This window comes from Podarcis gaigeae, assembly GCF_964106915.1.
Source record: "Podarcis gaigeae genome assembly, chromosome: 10".
In the NCBI taxonomy this organism is placed as follows: Eukaryota; Metazoa; Chordata; class Lepidosauria; order Squamata; family Lacertidae; genus Podarcis; species Podarcis gaigeae.
The window spans coordinates 8,812,610-8,833,380 of NC_139686.1; the positions used below are offsets into that span (position 1 = coordinate 8,812,610).

General features: G+C 43.1%; 1 protein-coding gene across 1 annotated transcript; it reads right to left on the reverse strand.

Moving 5' to 3' along the window:
- Positions 1-1,246: 1,246 nt before the first annotated feature.
- On the reverse strand, positions 1,247-20,720 carry CTSO (cathepsin O). The gene is made up of 8 exons (XM_083700879.1): positions 20,420-20,720; positions 15,158-15,266; positions 13,483-13,622; positions 11,493-11,660; positions 10,061-10,182; positions 4,258-4,421; positions 3,259-3,351; positions 1,247-1,996 (listed from the first exon to the last, which is right to left on the reverse strand). Exons 1-8 carry the CDS (start codon positions 20,534-20,536, stop codon positions 1,962-1,964), a joined length of 948 nt encoding a protein of 315 aa, XP_083557005.1. The 5' UTR covers positions 20,537-20,720; the 3' UTR covers positions 1,247-1,961.
- Positions 20,721-20,771: the final 51 nt, after the last annotated feature.

Consider the following 20,771-nt stretch of genomic DNA (forward strand, 5'->3'; position numbering starts at 1 on the left):
TCAGTCTTGGCCTTAAAGACCCATTTGCTGTCAACCAGCTTCATCCCTGGTACTATTGGAACCAGCTCCCAGGTCTTGTTCCTTTCTAAGGAATCAAGTTCAGCCTTCATGGCTTTTAGCCATGGCTCTGCATCCTTTGAGGTTAACTCCTGGAAGCTTGAAGGTTCCCTCACCTTCTCTGAGCTACTAACAGCAGCAGTTGCTGTTTTAGCAAACTCATCAGCATACCTCTTTGGAGGTTTGCCCTTTGTGGCCCTTTCAGATCTGCATACTAGATGCAAGTCTTCAGCACTCATCTCCTCTTTCTTAGGAGAATGGTGGCCAATGGTGAACAGTGGTTCTTCCAATTCAGTGTCAGACCCATCAAATGGTCTGAGTGAGGCCTTCACGCTCTTGTAGTCTGCTTTGTCATCGCTGTCATTGACATCAGCACAAGCACTGCCCACTGAACTGGAATTCGAACTCTGATCATCATCCTCAGTTTCCTCTGCTTCTTCAGCTTCAGGGTGACTCTGGAAAATCCCCACATTGCCCCCCCACTTAGCGTTGTACTGAACACTCCTGGTAAACCATACCGTCTTTGTGTCAGTCATTAGCACTTTGTATAAGGTCCGTATAGTTAAAACTATGGTTTCCCCAGTAGTGATGTATGGAAGTGAGAGCTGGACCATAAAGAAGGCTGATCACCGAAGAATTGATGCTTTTGAATTATGGTGCTGGAGGAGACTCTTGAGAGTCCTGTGGACTGCAAGAAGATCAAACCTCTCCATTCTGAAGGAAATCAGCCCTGAGTACTCACTGGAAGGACAGATCCTGAAGCTGAGGCTCCAAGACTTTGGCCACCTCATGAGAAGAGAAGTTTTTATGACGGATGCAAATTAAAAAGTGGGTAAAAAAAAAAATCAATCCAGCCAAGTTGTGGTCATGTTTTAATCACAACTGTGTGTTAAGGCTAATCCAGGCTAGAGCCAAAGAGATGGAAACTGAATTCCTGATAACGAAAACAAAAGTCAGTTTTACATAATGTTGGAGGTATTTTAAATGGAGCAGCAAAGACTAGATTTGGCCCCAAAGCAACATATACTAAACAGAAAGCGATGCCATGTTCCTGGAGAATATATAAAGGGTTTAGAACAGGAGTGGGAGAGCTCAGCACTAGCAGAAAATATCAGAGAACACAGCTGCTTACTCCTGCAGCACTGCAAATATTTATTTATTTATTTATATTTATTTATTTATTTATTTATTTATCAATCATTTCATAAAGTTCATACACTGGTTGTTAAAAAAAAACACCTCAAAGTAATTTACAAAAGAACAATAAAATCATCTGTAAAATCAGTAGAAAAATAACTCCTTTAAACATTCAAAAGATAAAATCAATAAACTAAAAACAATATTATTATTATTATCAGTATATTCTACAAAATGCTGGAATGAGAGGGATGCACCCTGTACATTCAACATACATATAGTTCTGACTTTAATTTGCAACATGTTTTATAAATTTGTATTTTGTTATCACAAAATTATTGTGAGGTGTGATGTTACCATTTTACAGACTGGGAACTGAGGCAGAGTGTGTGCACAGGTTGTACAGCAGGAATATGCTAGCTGATGAACTCAGGCCTCCCTGATATAAATCCAGTTCTCTGACCACAATCACAACTCTTATTTAAAATACTGTGCTAAGTGCAGGTGGAGTCAAGATTCCCAAAACTGAGACTAGAGCAGGTAATATAAAATTCCTTCTGTTTGCACAGTTGATGGTCTAGAATACGCTGCAAAGCAGATATCAAGTTCCCCCCAAAAATGTTTTATGGCACTTGCTGGAAGGGGATTCTTCTGTTTGTTGCCGTCAGAATGCCCACAAGTCCCTTCCCAAGAATAAAACTCCTTCACATGGTGGAAAAATAGTGTTGGAAATATCTGTCACCGATTCTGCGTTCAAAGCAACCGCTTCACACAAACACGGCAGAAACTTCATCAGCGATGCCTAGGAGGCAACGAGATCAACGTTAACCACTGGATCACTGGATAAATCCTTTACAAAGGAAAGTATTATTGCACATCATCTCTTACTCCTTGGCTCCTGTTAAGTTGTGGGCGAACATAGCAGATGACACAGCGATTTCTCCAGAGCAGCTCTTTACTTGTAAGCTGGACAGAACTGAACAGCAAACAGCTCAGCCGGCCTGCTTTTATAGGCAGCCGGCTGTCAACATTGTAGCAACAACAACCCAGAGTTTCCCGCCTAAAATAACTGACGTGGACCTGAGTGAAAACTATCTACAGACCTGAGTGAAAACTATCTACAGTATCCCCCTGCTGGCCCAGGGTGAAACTTCACTACATAACAGCTCCCATGCTGTACCAATATTACTGAACACCCTTTCATTTTAGACCACAAATATTGCCAGGAAGCAATGGGAGAGGGTCCTAGCAGAGTAGCTTTGATCACTGCATTAGAAGTGGGTGACGGCCGGCCTCGGAGGAATAAGTAGTGCTTTAACTGTCTCTATACTTGAGCTTCTTTCCCCCCAGCTTTTTTACTCAGAAGTAACTAAGTTGCTCAAGGGACGCAGGTGGTGCTGTGGGTTAAACCACAGAGCCTAGAACTTGCCAACCAGAAGGCCGGTGGTTCGAATCCCCACGACGGGGTGAGCTCCCGTAGCTCTGTCCCTGCTCCTGCCAACCTAGCAGTTCAAAAGCACACCAGTCCAAGTAGATAAATAGGTGCCACTCCGGCGGGAAGGTAAACGGTGTTTCCGTGCGCTGCTCTGGTTCACCAGAAGCGGGTCAGTCATGCTGGCCACATGACCCAGAAGCTGTACGCCGGCTCCCTCGGCCAATAAAGCGAGATGAGCGCCGCAACCCCAGAGTCGGTCACGACTGGACCTAATGGTCAGGGGTCCCTTACTAAGTTGCTCATGAACCATTTGCTTTTATGGGGTATTTTGTTGAAACGTTCCGGAAGGCCTGCAGGCGCCATTTTGGTAATCAAAATAACCCCAAGCTAATTGGTCGTTGTTGCACAATTGAGCTCATATACGTTTATATTATCATGCTTTGATAATATGCTAATGGCTTTGCTTTGATGCTGTGCTTATCTTCATCCTGGGACGGTAACATTTGGTGGAGGAACATAAAATGCGTCTACCTGAAGTTTCAAATAGCCTCTCAAAATAGGGCCATGAAAGAACGCATACGGAGGCCTAAATGTGAAGGATCAACTGTGGTGCCTTTTCCTCAACTTACCACAGATATTGGAACCTATCTTAATGCGAACGTAGCCGTCTATTCCCCACGAAGTGCCCCAGGAATTTCGAACAATCCAATAAGGAATGCTACCTGTAAAATAATTTCAGTCAGTTTTGTTTTGTTTTGTTTAGGACATATTCAGCAAACTTTAATGCCTTTCATTGGACAGACACGGAGAGACTTAAAAGCAGAGCCACAAAACAGAATCTGGATTCTTTACGAAGAATCTGGCTTAGCTAGCACATAGTACTTCAATATGCAGAGGTGTGTGTTATGTTAAATTGTATTGATGCAATTCACCAGGGGTTCTTAACCTGGAGGTTAATGGACCCCTAGGTGATTCCATGAAGGACTTCAGGGCATCTGTGAACCAGACGGGGGTGGGGAGAGGCTGGGATCCATCTTGGGCAGGCTGGCTGAAGGCTGGCTGCAATGCTGTGGGGCCAAATCCCTCTTTAAATGACCATGCTGTAAGATCTGGACTGCCTCCATGCACACTGAAGGTGTGAATAGGTGAAAAAGAATATTTCTTAAAGCTACGGTAGTTCTCAAAAGGAACAGACCCTGGGTGATTGTCTGGGACCCAGGCTTTTGCCACCACTTGGCAGAGAGAGGGGGAGGCACCCAACTTTTGTTATGGTTTGTTGCACAATGAAATCTTTAATAAAACTATTTAAATAGAAAAAGGAAACGCATGCCACAATACCATCCCAAACTTTGTCACTTTACTCCTGCAATTTTCTGAGGTAACAGTTTCAAATGCCCCCCCCCCCCGAACCAATTAACACAGAAATGAGCACTAAAGTTCTACTCTGTTCCACTAGATTGTGGCTTTCTTGTCTTGTGAAAGCTCAGATAAAATGCTGAAATTAACAATTGGGGAAACATCAGGAGAACGGAATAAACTGCCATGTGAACACAGACATGTTTGGGATGGCACTAATATTCTCTGAACTGCTACTTTAATAATCATTTAATTGGGGGTTGAAAACTCACCTGTCGTATCATAACCAGTAACTATAACAGCGTGATTTGCTTCTCCACTGGAGCAGTGATACTGGATGATGCCCCCAAGATAATCTTGCCAGCTGATTGCATCTACAATTACTGGCAAAGGCCCATATTTAACTAGCATCCTCATCATTTCGTCTTCATGGCCACTGCAAGATAAGAAGAATAGTCCCAGTCCCTCAGGGTCAGAATTCAGTCTAGCATCAAAATAGTTCGAAACCAACCAACTGCTGAGCACCTTTTGTTTGGCAGGTATCTGGCCGCTTAGGTTGCAGAAGTCAGTCTATAGTACAGGAAATGAACTTGCTGTACTAAGCAGAAGTTATTCAGAGTAGTATTGGTATGTTGGAGCCGCCATACCTCTGGAGTTTCCTGGACACATTCAGGAATTGTCCATCAAACAGTATCTGAGCGGAACTGTTAAAATTATCCGGGGAAACCTGAGTGTATGGCAAGCCTTCTCAGAAGTGTCCAGGCAACTTTTGTGTCCAGATTTTCACTTTTTGAAATAGGGCAACCCTATTTATGTTATTTTACGGCTACTGAAACTGGCAATTTCAACAAGGGTGTTTTTAATTAAGAACTCTTTCATGGTTTTGTGTATCATGCTACTTGGGAACTGCCCTCACAGTAAGCCAGCCTTTAGAGAAGTCTATTCATCTGACAAGAATCACATTTTGCGCCATGACCTTATTTTTTCCTCACACTGGGGAACAAAATTTTTGTTGCATTGACACCTGCAGTTGTTCTAACCTAATTTCGACGTGCTGGTTTAATATCTGAAGTTGGTTTTTTTCCGTAAGATCTAGGTTTTTTTAATTCATGTTTTTCACTTTTCACCATAATCTTTGTTTTTCACAATGGAAGAATTCAATATTTTATTAAACACATAGCCAAAGTAGTACAATATGAGTATAAATGTAAGTGACTTATATAGCATTGAACATGACATGTATAGCATTGAAAATGACGTGTATATCACTGTACGGTTGCAGGTATGAAAAAATGTATTCCCTTGGTGTACACAGTATACTGGGGAACTTTTTTTTTTCCATTTTCTTTTGCATGAGATTTTTCAACTGTTCTTATACAGTGGTACCTCAGTACCTTGAAGCGTATGTAACCTGAGGTACCACTATGTGTTATTTCAATGCTGATTTCAAATCTGAAAACGATTTTCATGTACATGCTATAGTTATCTTTCAATTTCCAACTTTTGCCGATATGTCATATTTACACAGGGGATAAGTGGACACTCAGACGTTGATCTACCCTAACCACATGGTAATTATTGTTTTGCAAACTTACGTTTTCTTTATTTTTACAGTTTTGTAACCTAAATATTTGTATTTTTCAGATCGGACCACTTGTTTGCCAGTGTTATTGCTAGAATAGTACAGTGGTACCTTGGGTTACAGACGCTTCAGGTTACAGATTCCGCTAACCCAGAAATAGTACTCTAGTTAAGAACTTTGCTTCAGGATGAGAACAGAAATTGTGCTCCGGTGGCATGGCACCAGTGGGAGGCCCCATTAGCTAAAGTGGTGCTTCAGGTTAAGAACAGTTTCAGGTTAAGAACAGACCTCTGAAACGAATTCAGTACTTAACCCGAGGTACCACTGTACTTGTGGTGCTCAGTTTGCTGTGGGAAGACATCTTGCCGATAGATACATCTCTTTCTGTAGCCTCTGCCCACCCTCCAATCTGCAAAGATTATCTCTCCTTCCACCCTGCCAATGGATGCCTTCCAATTCAATTCAAAATCCTTTATTAGGCATAGCACACCACACATTAACAGACAAACATCATATACAGACTGTATAAAATACTGGCTCAGCGAACACAATTTATCCCAGTCCTATTCTTAGCTCCAAGAAATAAATCGATGTGCATAGATAATATAATACAACACAGCAACATCACCTACCATTAAAAACCGCTAAGTCTCTTTGTCATGGCCCATTCTTTCTTCATGGACAGCGCTTAAAAATTCAGCCGCTATTAAAGTAATTTGATCATCGCTGTCCGCCAGCAGGTCCTGAACAGTTGGTTGTGTAAAAATCTGTCTATTAAATTTTAGGGCCTCAAATAATTGTCTTCTGGCATAACTGCCAAAATCACAGGAAAAGAATATATGCTCTAGAGTATCGGGTTCCTGCTTTCTGCATTTGCAGAGACGCTCTGATTCTGGGATAGCTAAGTATCTTCCTCTCACTACCATCGAGGGAAACATGTTAAATCTGGCCAACATAAACAGCCTACACAATTCATGTTTCTTCACATTTGTCATGTATCCCTTTTGGAAATCTCTACACAAAGGGAGGTTTAAGTGGATAGGAGAGCAGGTGCTGTGCTTTGCAACCTCAAGCATGGCGAGAACACTGTTTTCTGTGAGAGTCTTCCTGATAATTTCCCATGTATCTTTGGGATCAGAGATTTCAAAGTCAGTTAAAGTGAGCCCTATCAAATCCAGTTTTCTCCTACAAATCAATGATAGATTGTAGATTGCACTATCGCTTAAAAGATCGTAAAGTAGAGAATTAGGGGATAGGGCTCTATAATGGAGGAAGATCCAATATTTCAAGGTCCTCAGCCATGCTCTTACTGATAAAGGCAATATTCCCAGCTCACAACATATTGTTTCATATTTTACAGAGTTTGCAAGTCCTAATAATGACCTCAGAAGGGATGCGTGAAATTTATCCAACCTCTTGAGGTCACCTGAAATCCACACTGGTGTGCCGTATAGAAGTTGGGCACAAAGTTTCATGTCAATCACTTGCAATACAGCTGGAATAAATCTGTTTCCTACTGGAGAAAAAAAATAGGATTTAATGTGGTGGGCTGTCACTTTGGCCTTAACTATTGCAGCACATATATGTGTATTCCAATTCATATTATTTTTAAATGTGATTCCCAGATAGTTGAAGTGCTTAACTCCCTGTATTAGATGTCCATTAATTATACAGCCTTTTGGGTTCCCTCTCTTTCCGAATTGCATAATCTTTGTCTTATCATAATTAATTTTGAGATTATTGAGAGAGCAGTAGTTTGAGAAACTCTTAAATAATTTTTTTAAACCCAAAACAGAGAGTGAAATAATTACAGCATCATCTGCATAAAGTAATAAAAAGAATGGGCTATTGTTTAAATAAGGAGTATGAGTGGCTGCGTTTTGAAGATATAATGGTAGGTCAGATAAAAATAGATTAAATAGGGTGAGGGCCAAGATACAGCCTTGCCTAACTCCTCGATTATTTAGAATAGGACCTGCAAGTCTACCATCTTTTGATACTTTAACATATATTTGGTTATTAGAATGTAAACTTTGAATCAGTGTAAGTAGATATGGGTCGATACCAAGGTGTTCTAGTTTAGTCCATAGTTTGTTGTGGTCGACCGAATCAAAGGCACTTTTTAAATCCACAAATGCCACAAAGAGTTTTCGTTTATTTCTCATGACATATTTATCCACAAGATGACTTAATACTAGACACTGGTCAAGAGTTGACGAGCCTGCCTTAAAACCAGCCTGCTCTTTACCAGGTAGGCCTTTTGTCGGCATCCATTCTTCCAATTTAATAAGCAGAGATTTGGCATAGATTTTACTTATGCATGGTAACAAACTCATAGGCCTGTAATTCTCTTGTCAATTCCTATCACCTTTTTTAAAGATTGGTACCACTATTGAGTTGTTCCACGACTTAGGTACAAGGGCTGAGTGATAGATAGAATTAAAAAGCGGCACAAGTTTAATGGCCCACCATTCTACATCTAATCTCAACAGGTCTATTGGAATGCCATCCATAGCAGGTGATTTCCCTTGCTTAAACGAAAAAATTATCCTTTTCATCTCCTCAACAGTAATTTGAAATTTTGGTTTTTGCCAGAGCAAATTTAAAATTTTCCTTTTTACAAACTTGGTGATCATAAAAAACAGCAGTAAAATGTGAAATCCAAGCCTCCTCGCTTATATTAGGGAAATCAGTGATAACTTTTATTGAGAGAAGTGACCAAAAAGTTTTGGTATCTTTAATTTCTAATGCAGTAACAATTTTAGACCATTTGGCTAGTGCGAACTCAGATTTTTTTTCCAGGAGCATGTTCTTAAAAGCATTTTTCATTTCCCGCAATGGAAATAAACCAGCTGGATACCACTCTTGATTTCTATAGCTATTTGTAAACCATTCTCCCACCACCATTTATTCTGAAGATGATTCACAAACCTCCCCCCCCCCACGTAGAACCCAGTTAAATAACCTCAAGTAAGAACTATCTGCTTTTAACACAAGTTGTACTCCATGGCACTGTTTGTTCAGGTCAAGTGAGAAAAGCAGGGCATGCATTGCAAAAGAAACACAAACAGTACAAGCCCGGTCATGGAAGTTAAAAACACTTTCTGTGCATCCTCTTGCATTGACAAGTCATCCTGCTCTGCAGTCAATGACTGCTCTGCATTCGGAAGGGAAATGAGAACTGTGGACGCATTTGCTGCACCAGGGGTCAAAGTCTTTCTCTCTACCTGGAATGCCAACATTCATGTATGATCTTTGAAACTCCAGAAGGGAGGCAGGATTTAGCAAGGTTCAACAAACTGCTGCTGAATACTATAAAAGACGATACAATACGATAATCTTTATTGCCATTGTTCCATACAGAACAACGAAATTGAAAAAAATCTACATCATTCAAAAACCAACAAGCCTGCTATCCCAGCCTGGTTAGCCCCCTAAAAACTCTGATACACCATAATTAAATACAATATACTCCCACAGAGACTACCTTACACTGTGTTTAAAACCAAAATCGCATTTGGATAGAAACTGTTTCTCAGGCAGCTAGTCCTAGTCTTTATAACCCTGTACCTTCTTCCAGAAGGCAGAAGCTGAAAGAGATCATTTCCGGGGTGTGCACTATCCTGCACTATCTCTGCAGCTTTCTTATGGCACTGCCTGGAAGCATAGATTTGATCCAAGGCGGGAAGAGTGCACCCAATTATCCTCCCTGCAGTCTTTACAACCTTGGACAGCATTGTTTTTTCTCTGACCGTGCAGCTCCCAAACCACACACACAGACGAGAGGCATGTTTTCTTAAGAACGTCTGTTATGATAGTTTCCATGTTTTCTTAAAGCAAACATGTTTGCATCTCTAGCATGCATGCTCAGTACGTAGAAATATGAGAAGCTGGAATCCTCTGGATGTTGTTGGACTCTCAACTCATGCTGCCTCTGCAGCTAGCATGGCTATTTGTCAGTGACTATGGGAGCTGTAGGGACGCGGGTGGCGCTGTGGGTTAAACCACAGAGCCTAGGACTTGCCAATCAGAAGGTCGGCAGTTCGAATCCCTGCGACGGGGTGAGCTCCCGTTGCTCGGTCCCTGCTCCTGCCAACCTAGCAGTTCGAAAGCACATCAAAGTGCAAGTAGATAAATAGGTACCGCTCCGGCGGGAAGGTAAATGAAGTTTCCGTGCGCTGCTCTGGTTCGCCAGAAGCAGCTTAGTCATGCTGGCCACATGACCTGGAAGCTGTACGCCGGCTCCCTCGGCCAATAAACCGAGATGAGCGCCGCAACCCCAGAGTTGGCCACGACTGGTCCTAATGATCAGGGGGCCCTTTACCTTTGCCTCTATAGGAGCTGTACTTTCGGCAACACCCAGAAGGCCATAGATGTCCCACATGTGCAGTACTGAAGAGGTTTATAACCGTAGTAGTCACTTGGAATGTGAATCTACTGGGCTAGTTGGGGGGGGGGGGGAGGACCCTGTGAAAATACTCACTGGTTGTTACCTTAGATCATAAGAGGTATAGCCTGTGATTGAGACTCCAAAATCAGAACGACTGAAGTAATGGCACATTCCTGTTTCAGCTTTAAAAGAATACTCTGCATCTCTCACCACTTTCACACGTGTCTGCAAGAAGACGAATCAAACGAGTTGCTTGTGATTAAATAACAACACATTTTTGTGCTATTGAAAGTTGCTTTGGTCACGCCAGAGTCTGCACTACTTAAATTATTTTATTTACTTCCTAAAATGTATATATCACTTGATTTAAAATAAATAAAAGTCAGCAGCTTATAAGAATAAAACAATAAAATTATCAGTAGAAACAGTTGAAAGCAATTATTTTAAACGTTCAAAAATAATTGAAACCAATGAGGAACTAAAAGTGAATTAAAACACATGTCGACATTCTATGGATCCAGCTAGGTTTTGCTAAACAAATATGTTTTTAGCGGGTGCAGTGGAGGCTCCTGCGTGTTGTCAATAGGCAGGGAGTTCCAAAGTAACTGCTGCAATAAAAGGTTGATTTCTTACAAATAACCCAGGCCAAACAGTGGAAATTCAGATAGAAAAGTTGAGCTTTTTTGGCAAAATTGCAAAACAAATGCCATTTTTGAGCCGTTATTATAGAAAATTGGCAAAAATGGCACTGCCAAGAGCAGGAAGATGAGAGCCTGCTAGCTGTACTCTAGATTTCAACTTATGTCAGGGTGGGAGAAATATTGCCTCAACGGAGGTGACATGATGGGCAGATGCTGGAGCAGGACCATCTACAGTGGTACCTCTGGTTCAGAACTTAATTCGTTTCAGAGGTCCGTTCTTAACCTGAAACCATTCTTAACCTGAGGTACCACTTTAGCTAATGGGGCCTCCTGCTGCCGCCACACAATTTCTGTTCTCATTCTGAGGTAAAGTACTTAACCCAAGGTACTAAGCAGAGGTTAGCAGAGTCTGTAACCTGAAGTGTCTGTAACCCGAGGTACCACTGTATTGCCCATCTTGCCTGACTTAGGACAGCCCTGGAGATATCTAATTGGCAAAAGTTGGAGACAATACAGTCATATCTCATGTTACATTTGCTTCACGCTACGTTTTTTCAGGTTGCGTCCCGTGGCGACCTGGAAGTACCAGAAAGGGTTACTTCCGGGTTTCACCGCATGTGCAGAAGCGCTAAATCGCGCTTCGCGCATGCGCACAAGTGCCAAATCGCACCGCGCACCTGCACAGATACGGCACTTCAGGTTGCGGGCCTTTCATGTTGCGAATGGGCATCCGGAACGGATCCCGTTCGCAACCAAAGTTACCAGTGTATTTGGGACTATGCAACCTTTGATCTACTACAAGAGGGGCGTGTTTTTCAAGTCTGAGAGTTGCCTTCTCTTTACCCAACACTGTCACATGTTAACGGAGCCTGTGGGTTTGTAAGAAATGAATACCTGATTCAGCCAACTCAGCGCAGTAACCGTAGAGCCGCCGCTGCAGCCTTTATTCTCGTATGAACAGTCGATAACCTGCTGCACGCTGAGATTCTCCAAAACATTCCCTTTAATTGCGTACGCGGACTCTACCGCGCTGACAACGCTGAAAGCCCAACAGCCGCCACACTGGAAAAGATGGGTGATGGATTACAACAGGAAGCGTCAAGATGAATGTAAAACAAACATTTCACACAGGAAATTTATAGGATAAAAACTCCCCTAGCAAAATTAATGGATATGGAACAGTTAAATACAAACAAAAGTCATCAGATCAGTGGCTGTTAAAATAAAGGATCAAGATCGGAACTGTCGTATTTGGACTAACTAAGAGTATTGGAGCAGGACGAAATAAGAACATCATTCCCTGAAATCCAGAACACGGGAAGTCATTCAAAATTGGTATTGGATAATTGGCTTTTTAATCGTATTATAATTTGGTATTGTATTAATGTGGCTTTTGTTGGATTGTTATAAATGAAAATTAATTTTAAAATTATTTAGAAAAAGAAAAACAATCGTCATTAGTTGCCCTTCATACTTTTTTCCCACAAATTTATTTCAATATAGCCTGTTTTTCACATAGTTCCATACAGATAGTGGAACAGGGAAGGAAGCAATTTTCAGGCATTTCCTGTCCCCCTGTGCTTCCCTATATCTGTTCTAGAGGGCCCCCTCCCCGCAAAAAACTTTCCAGAGCAGATTTAGGGTGGCTTTATGACTGTATGAGGACGACCGAAAAGCCTTACTGCCAGCTGAGCAACACCCATTGAGTTAATAAGGACACATTTCTCAGTTATACAGTAATCTGTCTTGCAGTGCTTTCCAGATTTGCCTATCCCATCTATTTTCAGCAGCTGTAGACAGACATGGTTGGATTTTTTTAAAAAATACGGCAAGTCCAGAGGCTTTAACTCGGCTTTTCTACTACCTGTAATGAAAAGGCCAGTTCATATCAACCAGAGAAATGGTGCTATAAAAATGGACCACTGCAGTGTCAACAATGCAGATGTATTCTCATCTCAAAAGGGCGCTGGAGCCCTCACTGTATTATCTTTTCTTTCTTTTTGCCAATTTATTGTTTTTTTCCAAATTAAACAAATCAATGCCGAATTAAATAAAGATTAATGCAGAAAAGATGACCTCCCACTCTTCGTCCTAAATGTGTCCCTGTTTCCCCCCTTTGCTGCTTAATAGTACACACTTATCTCTGGTTCACAATCCATTCCTGATGTTAAACTCCCATTATTCAACAGCTGTTGATTTATCAATTCCTAATCGTACATTTACCGAACGATACTGTATACCCTTAAAGAACAAAAAAGGTTGCACATCCCCCTATCTACCATATTTTTTGCCCGATAGGACACACTTTTCCCCCTCCAAAAATGAAGGGGAAATGTGTGTGCATCCTATGGGGCGAATGCAGGCTTTCACTGAAGCCTGGAGCGCGAGAGGGGTCGGTGCGCACCGACCCCTCTCGCTCTCCAGGCTTCAGGAAGCTATCCACAAGCCGTGGGATAGCTGCGTGAATTTGCGCAGCTCTCCCACGGCTTTTGGAGAGCTGCCTGCACCCCGAAGCCTGGGGGCACGCTGACCTCAGTGCCCCCCAGGCTTCGGGCTTTGCGCAGCTCTCCCACAGCTTGTGGAGAGCTGCCTGTTCTGGGGGCTGGGGTCGGGGGAAGCTCTGGCTTCCCCTGCCCCAGCCCCGCGCCTGGGGGGGGTAATAATTCCCCCCCTTTATTTCCCCCGAAAAAATTAGGTGCGCCCTATGGGCCAGTGCGCCCTATGGGCCGAAAAATACGGTATTTTAAAACATTACTTATTATTTCTGTGTTAATTTCCCTTTCTTATCTTCTTATCATCTTGCCTCATTATATTACCTTAAGGTTGCTGGAGTTTTGAGGGAAGCCAGTCCAAAATTAGGCAGAAAATCAACTGTGGAACTTACCGCTTCTTGATTCCTCACGCTGGTAACGACATTCTTGTCCCTCCAATCAAACTTCGCTGGTAATGGTGTTTCTGTGCCCTCTAGGCTCGCTCCCGGCACATACTTGGGAACTTTAAAAAGTCTACTTTGTAAGTAAGTAGCTTTAAAATAAAACAAAGCAAAAGTTCTGTTATTTTCTAGTTTTGATTACAGCCAATTCAGAGACATTGTTTCTAAAAACCAAACACTTGCATTTTTTCCAGTCATTATGATTTATAAAATCTAGATACTGCCCTTCATCCAAGGATCCTCTGATTTACAGCGCTTCACAGTACAGAAACGCAAAAATAAAGCACATCATAATGACAGTTTAAAACACCAAAGGCCTGGGATAATCATAGAACCATAAAACTGTAGAGTTGCAAGGGGCCAAGTGGATTATTAGTCTACCTTCCTGCAGTGCAGGAATATTTTGCCCAACATGGGACTTGAACCCACTAACCTGAGATTAAGAGTCTCATGCTGAAGGCAACCCTGTTTAAAAAGGTAAAGGGACCCCTGACTATTAGGTCCAGTCATGGCCGACTCTGGGGTTGCGGCACTCATCTCGCTTTATTGGCCGAGGGAGCTGGCGTTCAGCTTCCGGGTCATGTGGCCAGCATGACTAAGCTGCTTCTGGTGAATTTCTGCAAAAGTCTGGAATGCTCATTCTCAGGTGTACCCTAGACCCCGAGATATAAAACTATGAAGGGAAAAGATCCTGCTAGAGAAAGGGATGGTTAAATGAAATAAACTGAGAAAGGGATGATTAATAGCCGCAAAAGTACTAATCGTTATAGCAACATGCATAGTGAAACATTCTGACAGGTTGAAGCTCAGAGAGTCTGAAATTTAGGGAGACCATAGATCTTCTCAAGACAGAAACGAGCACTTTAGTCCTGCTTAGCTTAGCATGATGTTCAGGCACACCAAATCATATCAAAAGGATGTCAAAATAGCTTGCACTGAAGATAAGCCAAGGCCTCAGTCCAGTATACCTGAAGGAGTGTCTCCACCCCCATCCTTCTGCCCGGACACTGAGGTCCAGCGCCGAGGACCTTCTGGCAGTTCGCTCTCTGCGAGAAGCCAAGTTACAGGGAACCTGGCAGAGGGCCTTCTCGGTAGTGGCGCCCAGCCTGTGGAAGGCCCTCCCTTCAGATGTCAAAGAGAAGAACAACTACCTGACATCTGAAAGCAGCCCTGTTTAGGGAAGCTTTTAATGTTTAATAGACTATTGTATTTTAATATTCTGTTGGAAGCCGCCCAGAGTGGCTGGGGAAACCCAGCCAGATGGGCGGGGTATAAATAATAATAATAATAATAATAATAATAATAATAATAATAATATATTGTTGTTGTTGTTGTTGTTGTTATGGTATTACAAAAAAAAATTCCTTCCAGTAGCACCTTAAAGACCAACTAAGTCAGTTCTTGGTATGAGCTTTCGTGTGCATGCACACTTCTTCAGATGCATGCACACTTCTTCATGCATGCACACGAAAGCTCATACCAAGAACTGACTTAGTTGGTCTTTAAGGTGCTACTGGAAGGAATTTTTTTTGTTTTGACTATGGCAGACCAACACGGCTACCTATCTGTAATTGTTATGGTATTGTTTGCAAAAGCATTAAATATTTTGTAATGTAATACTCTGTACCTCTAAATTCTTCAGGAAACAAGTGGGAGAATTTATTTATTCCATAAACAGCAGTAGCGTTGTCGCTAGATGAAAAGGAATTCAAATGCTTGATTCTCTTAATGCTTTCCTGAAAAAAACGAAAGCATAATTACACTGTTGAAATGTAATGAAGTCTGTCTGTATGCTTGTTGGACGGCGTCTTGTAAACCTCCTTCTGGCAACTCCTGCAATCAAGCTAGTGCCCAATGTCTTGTTCTGCTTTCCTTTGGACCACATCAGCGAGGCGGAGATGGGGGTCTTGTCGCCTGGGCAGCCCAAGACCTGCAGACAAACTGCTCAGGCTTGTGCCCAGGGAGGTCACTTGGGTTTTTCCCACTCCTCTTTTTGTTATTGTTATTTTGTTTTTAATAACATTTTGGTGTTATTCCATCTGGCCCTGGGGATTTCCCTACTTTTGTTTGATTAATTGCCTCAATTACTTATTGAACTGAAATTTCTATATTTAATACCCTCATTTGATCCTCTGTTATCTTTGGTAATTCACTATTTTTAATATAGTTTTCTATCCTGTTTTATCTTCAGTTCTTTCTCTGTAAAGATCAGTAAAATATTTTACAAAAGCCTCCCTTATTTCTTTTGGTTTCTCAGTTATCCTACCATTAAGCTTTATTCGATTCACATAGTTATTTTGTTTACTTTTTATCAATTGCCATACCAAAAGTTTCCCTGTTTTATTGGTGTTTTAAAAAAAAATGTTTTTTTTAATTTTCCATGCTATTTCATCACTAATTAACATAGAATATTGTGACTCCATTGTCTCTCAAGACAGAAACATGACAACAACAATAACTAGGCAGAGGCCTGTCAACAAACCTGGATGCTACCTCTGCTGTTTCCCAAGTGTTTCCTTGGGATCAAAAATACAAGTTACATTGGGGGGGGGTAATGGAATATAAGAGATTTATCTGAGAATTAGCAATCCGCATTTGTAGTTGTTATGTGTGTGTAGCTTGGCCCAACATTTATACAGTGGTACCTCTGGTTGCGAACGGGATCCGTTCCGGAGCCCCGTTCTCAACATGAGCAGAACGTGTGCGCGGGTCACGACTCGCCGCTTCTGCGCATGCACGTGACGTCATTTTGAGCGTCTGTGCATGTGCGAGTGGCGAAACCCAGAAGTAACCCTTTCCGGTACTTCCACGTCGCCGCAGGACATAACCTGAAAAGACGTAACCTGAACCAAAAGTAACAAGTGGTATGACTGTATCAGTGATGGGGAAAACGGTGGCCTACTAGGTGTTTGACTCCAGGACGCAATAGCCTTGCCCAACATGGCCAACAATCAGGGATGATGGAAGTGTCTGTCTAGGGTACCTGGAGCCCCACAGCTTGGGCGCCCACTTTGTACTATCAGCTGGCGATAATACCTGCCCTCTTTTGACTTACCACATTGACCTGTAACAACTGTGGAGCACCACAGTTAACCAAATAAGGTGCTTCTTCCCATACAGGTACAGTCATACCTCGGGTTGCGAACGTAATCCGTGCAGGAGGCACATTCGCAGCCCACAGTGTTCGCAGCCTGAAGCGCTGTGTCTTCGCATGCGCATGATGCGATTTGGCACCTCTGCGCAAGCATGTGACATCATTTTGTGGTTCTGTGCATGCGTGAGTGCCGAAACCCAGAAGTAACCCGTTCCAGTACTTCTGGGTTCGGTGCGGTCCGCAACCCAAAAACATGCAACCTGCAGCGTTCGTAACCCGAGGTATGACTGTTGTAGCAGGAACCCCCCCCACCCCAATCATTCTGTTTGTATAAACTTCACACTCACACACTACATACGCCACATTTCTGTTATAAATTCATAGAAAATCAACCATACATCGGATTTGCACTGTTCCATTTTTATTTTTACTCCATATGACAAGAACTAACAAAGGGGGGTGGCTTAGTCCTGGTCAGCCATAATCCCTTAATCTCAGCACATCCACAGGAGCCCTGCCCAGTTGCTATGCCAACCCTGATGATCCCAGACAGAAGACAATCAAGATCACAAAGAACTTGCATATGGGAGTGGATTCAGTATGGACTGAAACAAAGGACAATGATCAGATCTTCCCTCAGGGGGCAGGAAACTGCCAACTCCCCCCTGTCACCTGGAAGTGACTCAGGGGAAGGGGGGAAGGGAGGAACCAGCCAGGTGACAAGACACTCAGGTTACCACCAACTCCTCCCTCAACCCCTCCTTTCTGTAATGTATGCATGATGTTTCTGGGGGTGGGCTTGATCTAGAGGTGGGGAATTTCAAAAGTTTTTATAAGACCTTGCACACTATTCTTGGGGGTCTTTCCTCTCTCCTGCAAGTGAGGGGAATACCCTGTTGCAACAGTTCAATGAAGGCCAAGCCTACAGGCTGCTGTTTTGCTCCAAGTTATCCTGGTTGGTGTCTTTGTTTTGTCCAAGGGAGCCCTCGGATTTTTCCTGTAACACTGTATCTTCCATTAAATCATCAATGGCAGTGGGTTCATTCACATCTTTTCTCTGCATTTCTAGGCACAGGTCTGGGCTTTCCAGGTCTGTTTCTGAGTGTTCCTTCCCCCTTATTTATTTATTTATTTATTTTGCCCTACAAAAGCTGCTCAATTCTACTGAAAACCCAAATTGCTGTTTGCTCCAAATCTTGGGAACTTAACCTGCAGGCACTTCTGGAGAAATGTTGGACTGTGCTACAGAGAATGGATTTCATTTCACTTTTCTCTCATCTCTCTTTATTTGGAGTCTTACCGGCACCCATCCCTTAATTTTTCCTACATTCTCTTCTTTCTTCATTCACACAGCTTTCTGTTTGCCTATAGGCACATTTCATTTAACGTGCCTTAAGTGTGCCTTACGCCATAATCGCAGAATGTCCAAGTGTCCCTATTTTCCAGGGATGTCCCTGATTTAGAGAAGCCGTCCTGGTTTCTGATTTGATCCTGGAATGTCCCACTTTTCCTTAGGACGTCCCTATTTTTATTGGAGAAATATTGGAGGGTGTAATGGCTTTAGAGGTTGCTTGTGCATAATTTACCGCCTCTCTGGGCTACGTTGCCTGGTTAAACCGTTTCTCGCTGGAAAGCCATCCACTCCGTGGCTGTTCAGTCGCTGGCAGAATCCGTCAGTGGGCGTTTCTTGAACCTCTTCCAGCAAAGAAGCTCTTTGACGCCAAGTCGCCGCCTACTTTCCCTGCGCGGAAGTCTTCTGCGCAGGGTGGGTGTGGGCAGCGGAGGACCTGTGCTCTCCTCGCTGGTCTCCTGCAAAGAGTCCTGGAGCCTCCTCTCTGCTTCCCCCATTGGCCCCCCTCTATCCCTGGTGTAGCGCTGATTATCTTCCCCAGCTGGAGACCTGCCTCTCTCCTTACTTGGCCCCTCTCCAGCATCGCTGTGGAGCCTCGCCTCCTCTGCTAGTTGCGATGGCAGTTCCCTGACAGAGGGTATGGAGTTTTCTGACCCCCCCGAGCCATCTGAAGGCAATCCTGTATAGGGAAGTGTTTTTTTTAGTGTTTTAATGTTTTTCATGTTTAATATAAAAAAAATTAAACATTAAAAAAACACTGGGCAACCCAGTAAGATATGTGGGGTATAAATTGTAAAATTATCATTATGGAATGGGACGTCCAGTTTTCACTGGAGAAATGTTGGAGGGTATGTAATCAGTTACATGGAATTAACGTAAACAGTGATAGTACAATGGGGTTTTTCCCCAGTGGTTCACACCCACCAGGTGTGCAATCATTGGGCTTTGAGGGACTCTCAAAGCCCAATGATTGCACTTCCACAAGATTACTTGCTGAACTTAAAAAATGCTAAACACACAAACATTTGGGTTTTTTATGCCAAGACAGGAATTGGCTGAACAGCACCAACCTACCACAAGGACCCACAATTTCTGAGCAATTCCTTGTTCATCTATGTTGCAGCCAAATCAGCAGAGAATTTCATAGCTCACCAAATTAGTACGGCATACAGTGGTACCTCAGGTTAAGTACTTAATTCGTTCCAGAGGTCCATTCTTAACCTGAAACTGTTCTTAACCTGAAGCACCACTTTAGCTAATGGGGCCTCCTGCTGCTGCCGCGCTGCCGGAGCCCAATTTCTGTTCTCATCCTGAAGCAAAGTTCTTAACCTGAAGCACTATTTCTGGGTTAGCGGAGTCTGTAACCTGAAGCGTGTGTAACCCAAGGTACCACTGTAATAAACTTTCACCAACAACAGCCCCACTTTCAGGATTTAGGCTTTCAAGTCTGACATCTTGTGGTGAAGATGAGGAGTACAAAAACTATCCACTTTGATTTATTCACTGAAAAATATTTGTTGGAAATAGTCTCCTAAGCATCTGCTGTTCACTGCTTGTCAATTTCACAGGGGGAAACATCTTTGAAACTGGGCTTATTCTTCTTCCTTCAACTGCACATCAAAACCCACTTTTCCTGTATGTCTTTCTCCTTAACCCCTTAAACTCCAAGCCAGCTATACACGACCATTTTTCTCCCTCTGCACCCTTTGTTTTCCCACCCCTCTTTTTGTTATTTTATTTCCTCCAACCTTTTAAACGGCAAGCTCCACGTTTGATTCAGTCCGAAACAGCATACAGGTGGTGCCACAGTAAACAAGACTCGTAACTTTTGTATGAACTCCCAGCTGAATAAGAAGCTAATGGTATCAATGAGAAGCAGCGCTGGACGTTGTTGTTGTTGTTATAATAATAATAATAATAATAATAATAATAATAATAATAATAATAATATGATACATATTATATATTTTATTATATAATAATTCAATATCTACACCTCCCTTTATCCAAAGACCCCAGGTAGGATACAGCATTAAGAACATAATTTAAAGAGCAGACTTGGGGATCTGGAAGGGGGTGGTCGCCAACGAAGCTTTACTCGAGAGTAGACCCATTGAAATCCATGTCTGGGATTCAATTGGGTCCATTAATTCCAGCGGGGTCGGCTCGGGAGTAAATTGTGCAGCAGATGCACCCCATACCCTTAAAGCGCATGACTCCCCCGCCCCAAAATCCTGGGACCTGTAACCCCCCATATCTGATGCCCGGTATTTATTTTTTGAGGGCGAGGAAGAAGCCATATGCTTTAAATATGTGTTGGTTACGCGCGTGTGCCTTGGCTGCGCCGCCACATTTGGGACTAGGATGGAGATCTCGCCTCCAGCAGCGCGCAAGGACTGGGACTCCTGGCGGCCTCTCCCTCTCCTCTCCCCGCTCACACCTACCTGCAAGGCGGCTTCCTCCGTCCCCTCGCTGCCCCTGGGATGCAAGGATCCGGGATGCCGACCCTCTCCGGCTCCCAGGAGGGGCAGCAAGCAGGAGAGGAGAAGCCACGGCTTCATGGAGAGCCTCTCCGGAAGAGCTGCGCCCTGGCGCCGCTGGGTTTTCTGCAGGACTCGTTTTTTCCTTTCGCTTTGCTGGCTCCTCCTCCTCCCCAGAGAAAAAGCCTCAAAGAAGACTTTTACGCTTCTGAGCCCTCCAGCTGCCTTTGGCTCGGCTCTTTTGTTCCCCTTGTCGCTGCAGAAAGCACTTTTGAGTGGTCTCTCCGGGAGGGAGGGAGGGAGGGAGGGATAAGAG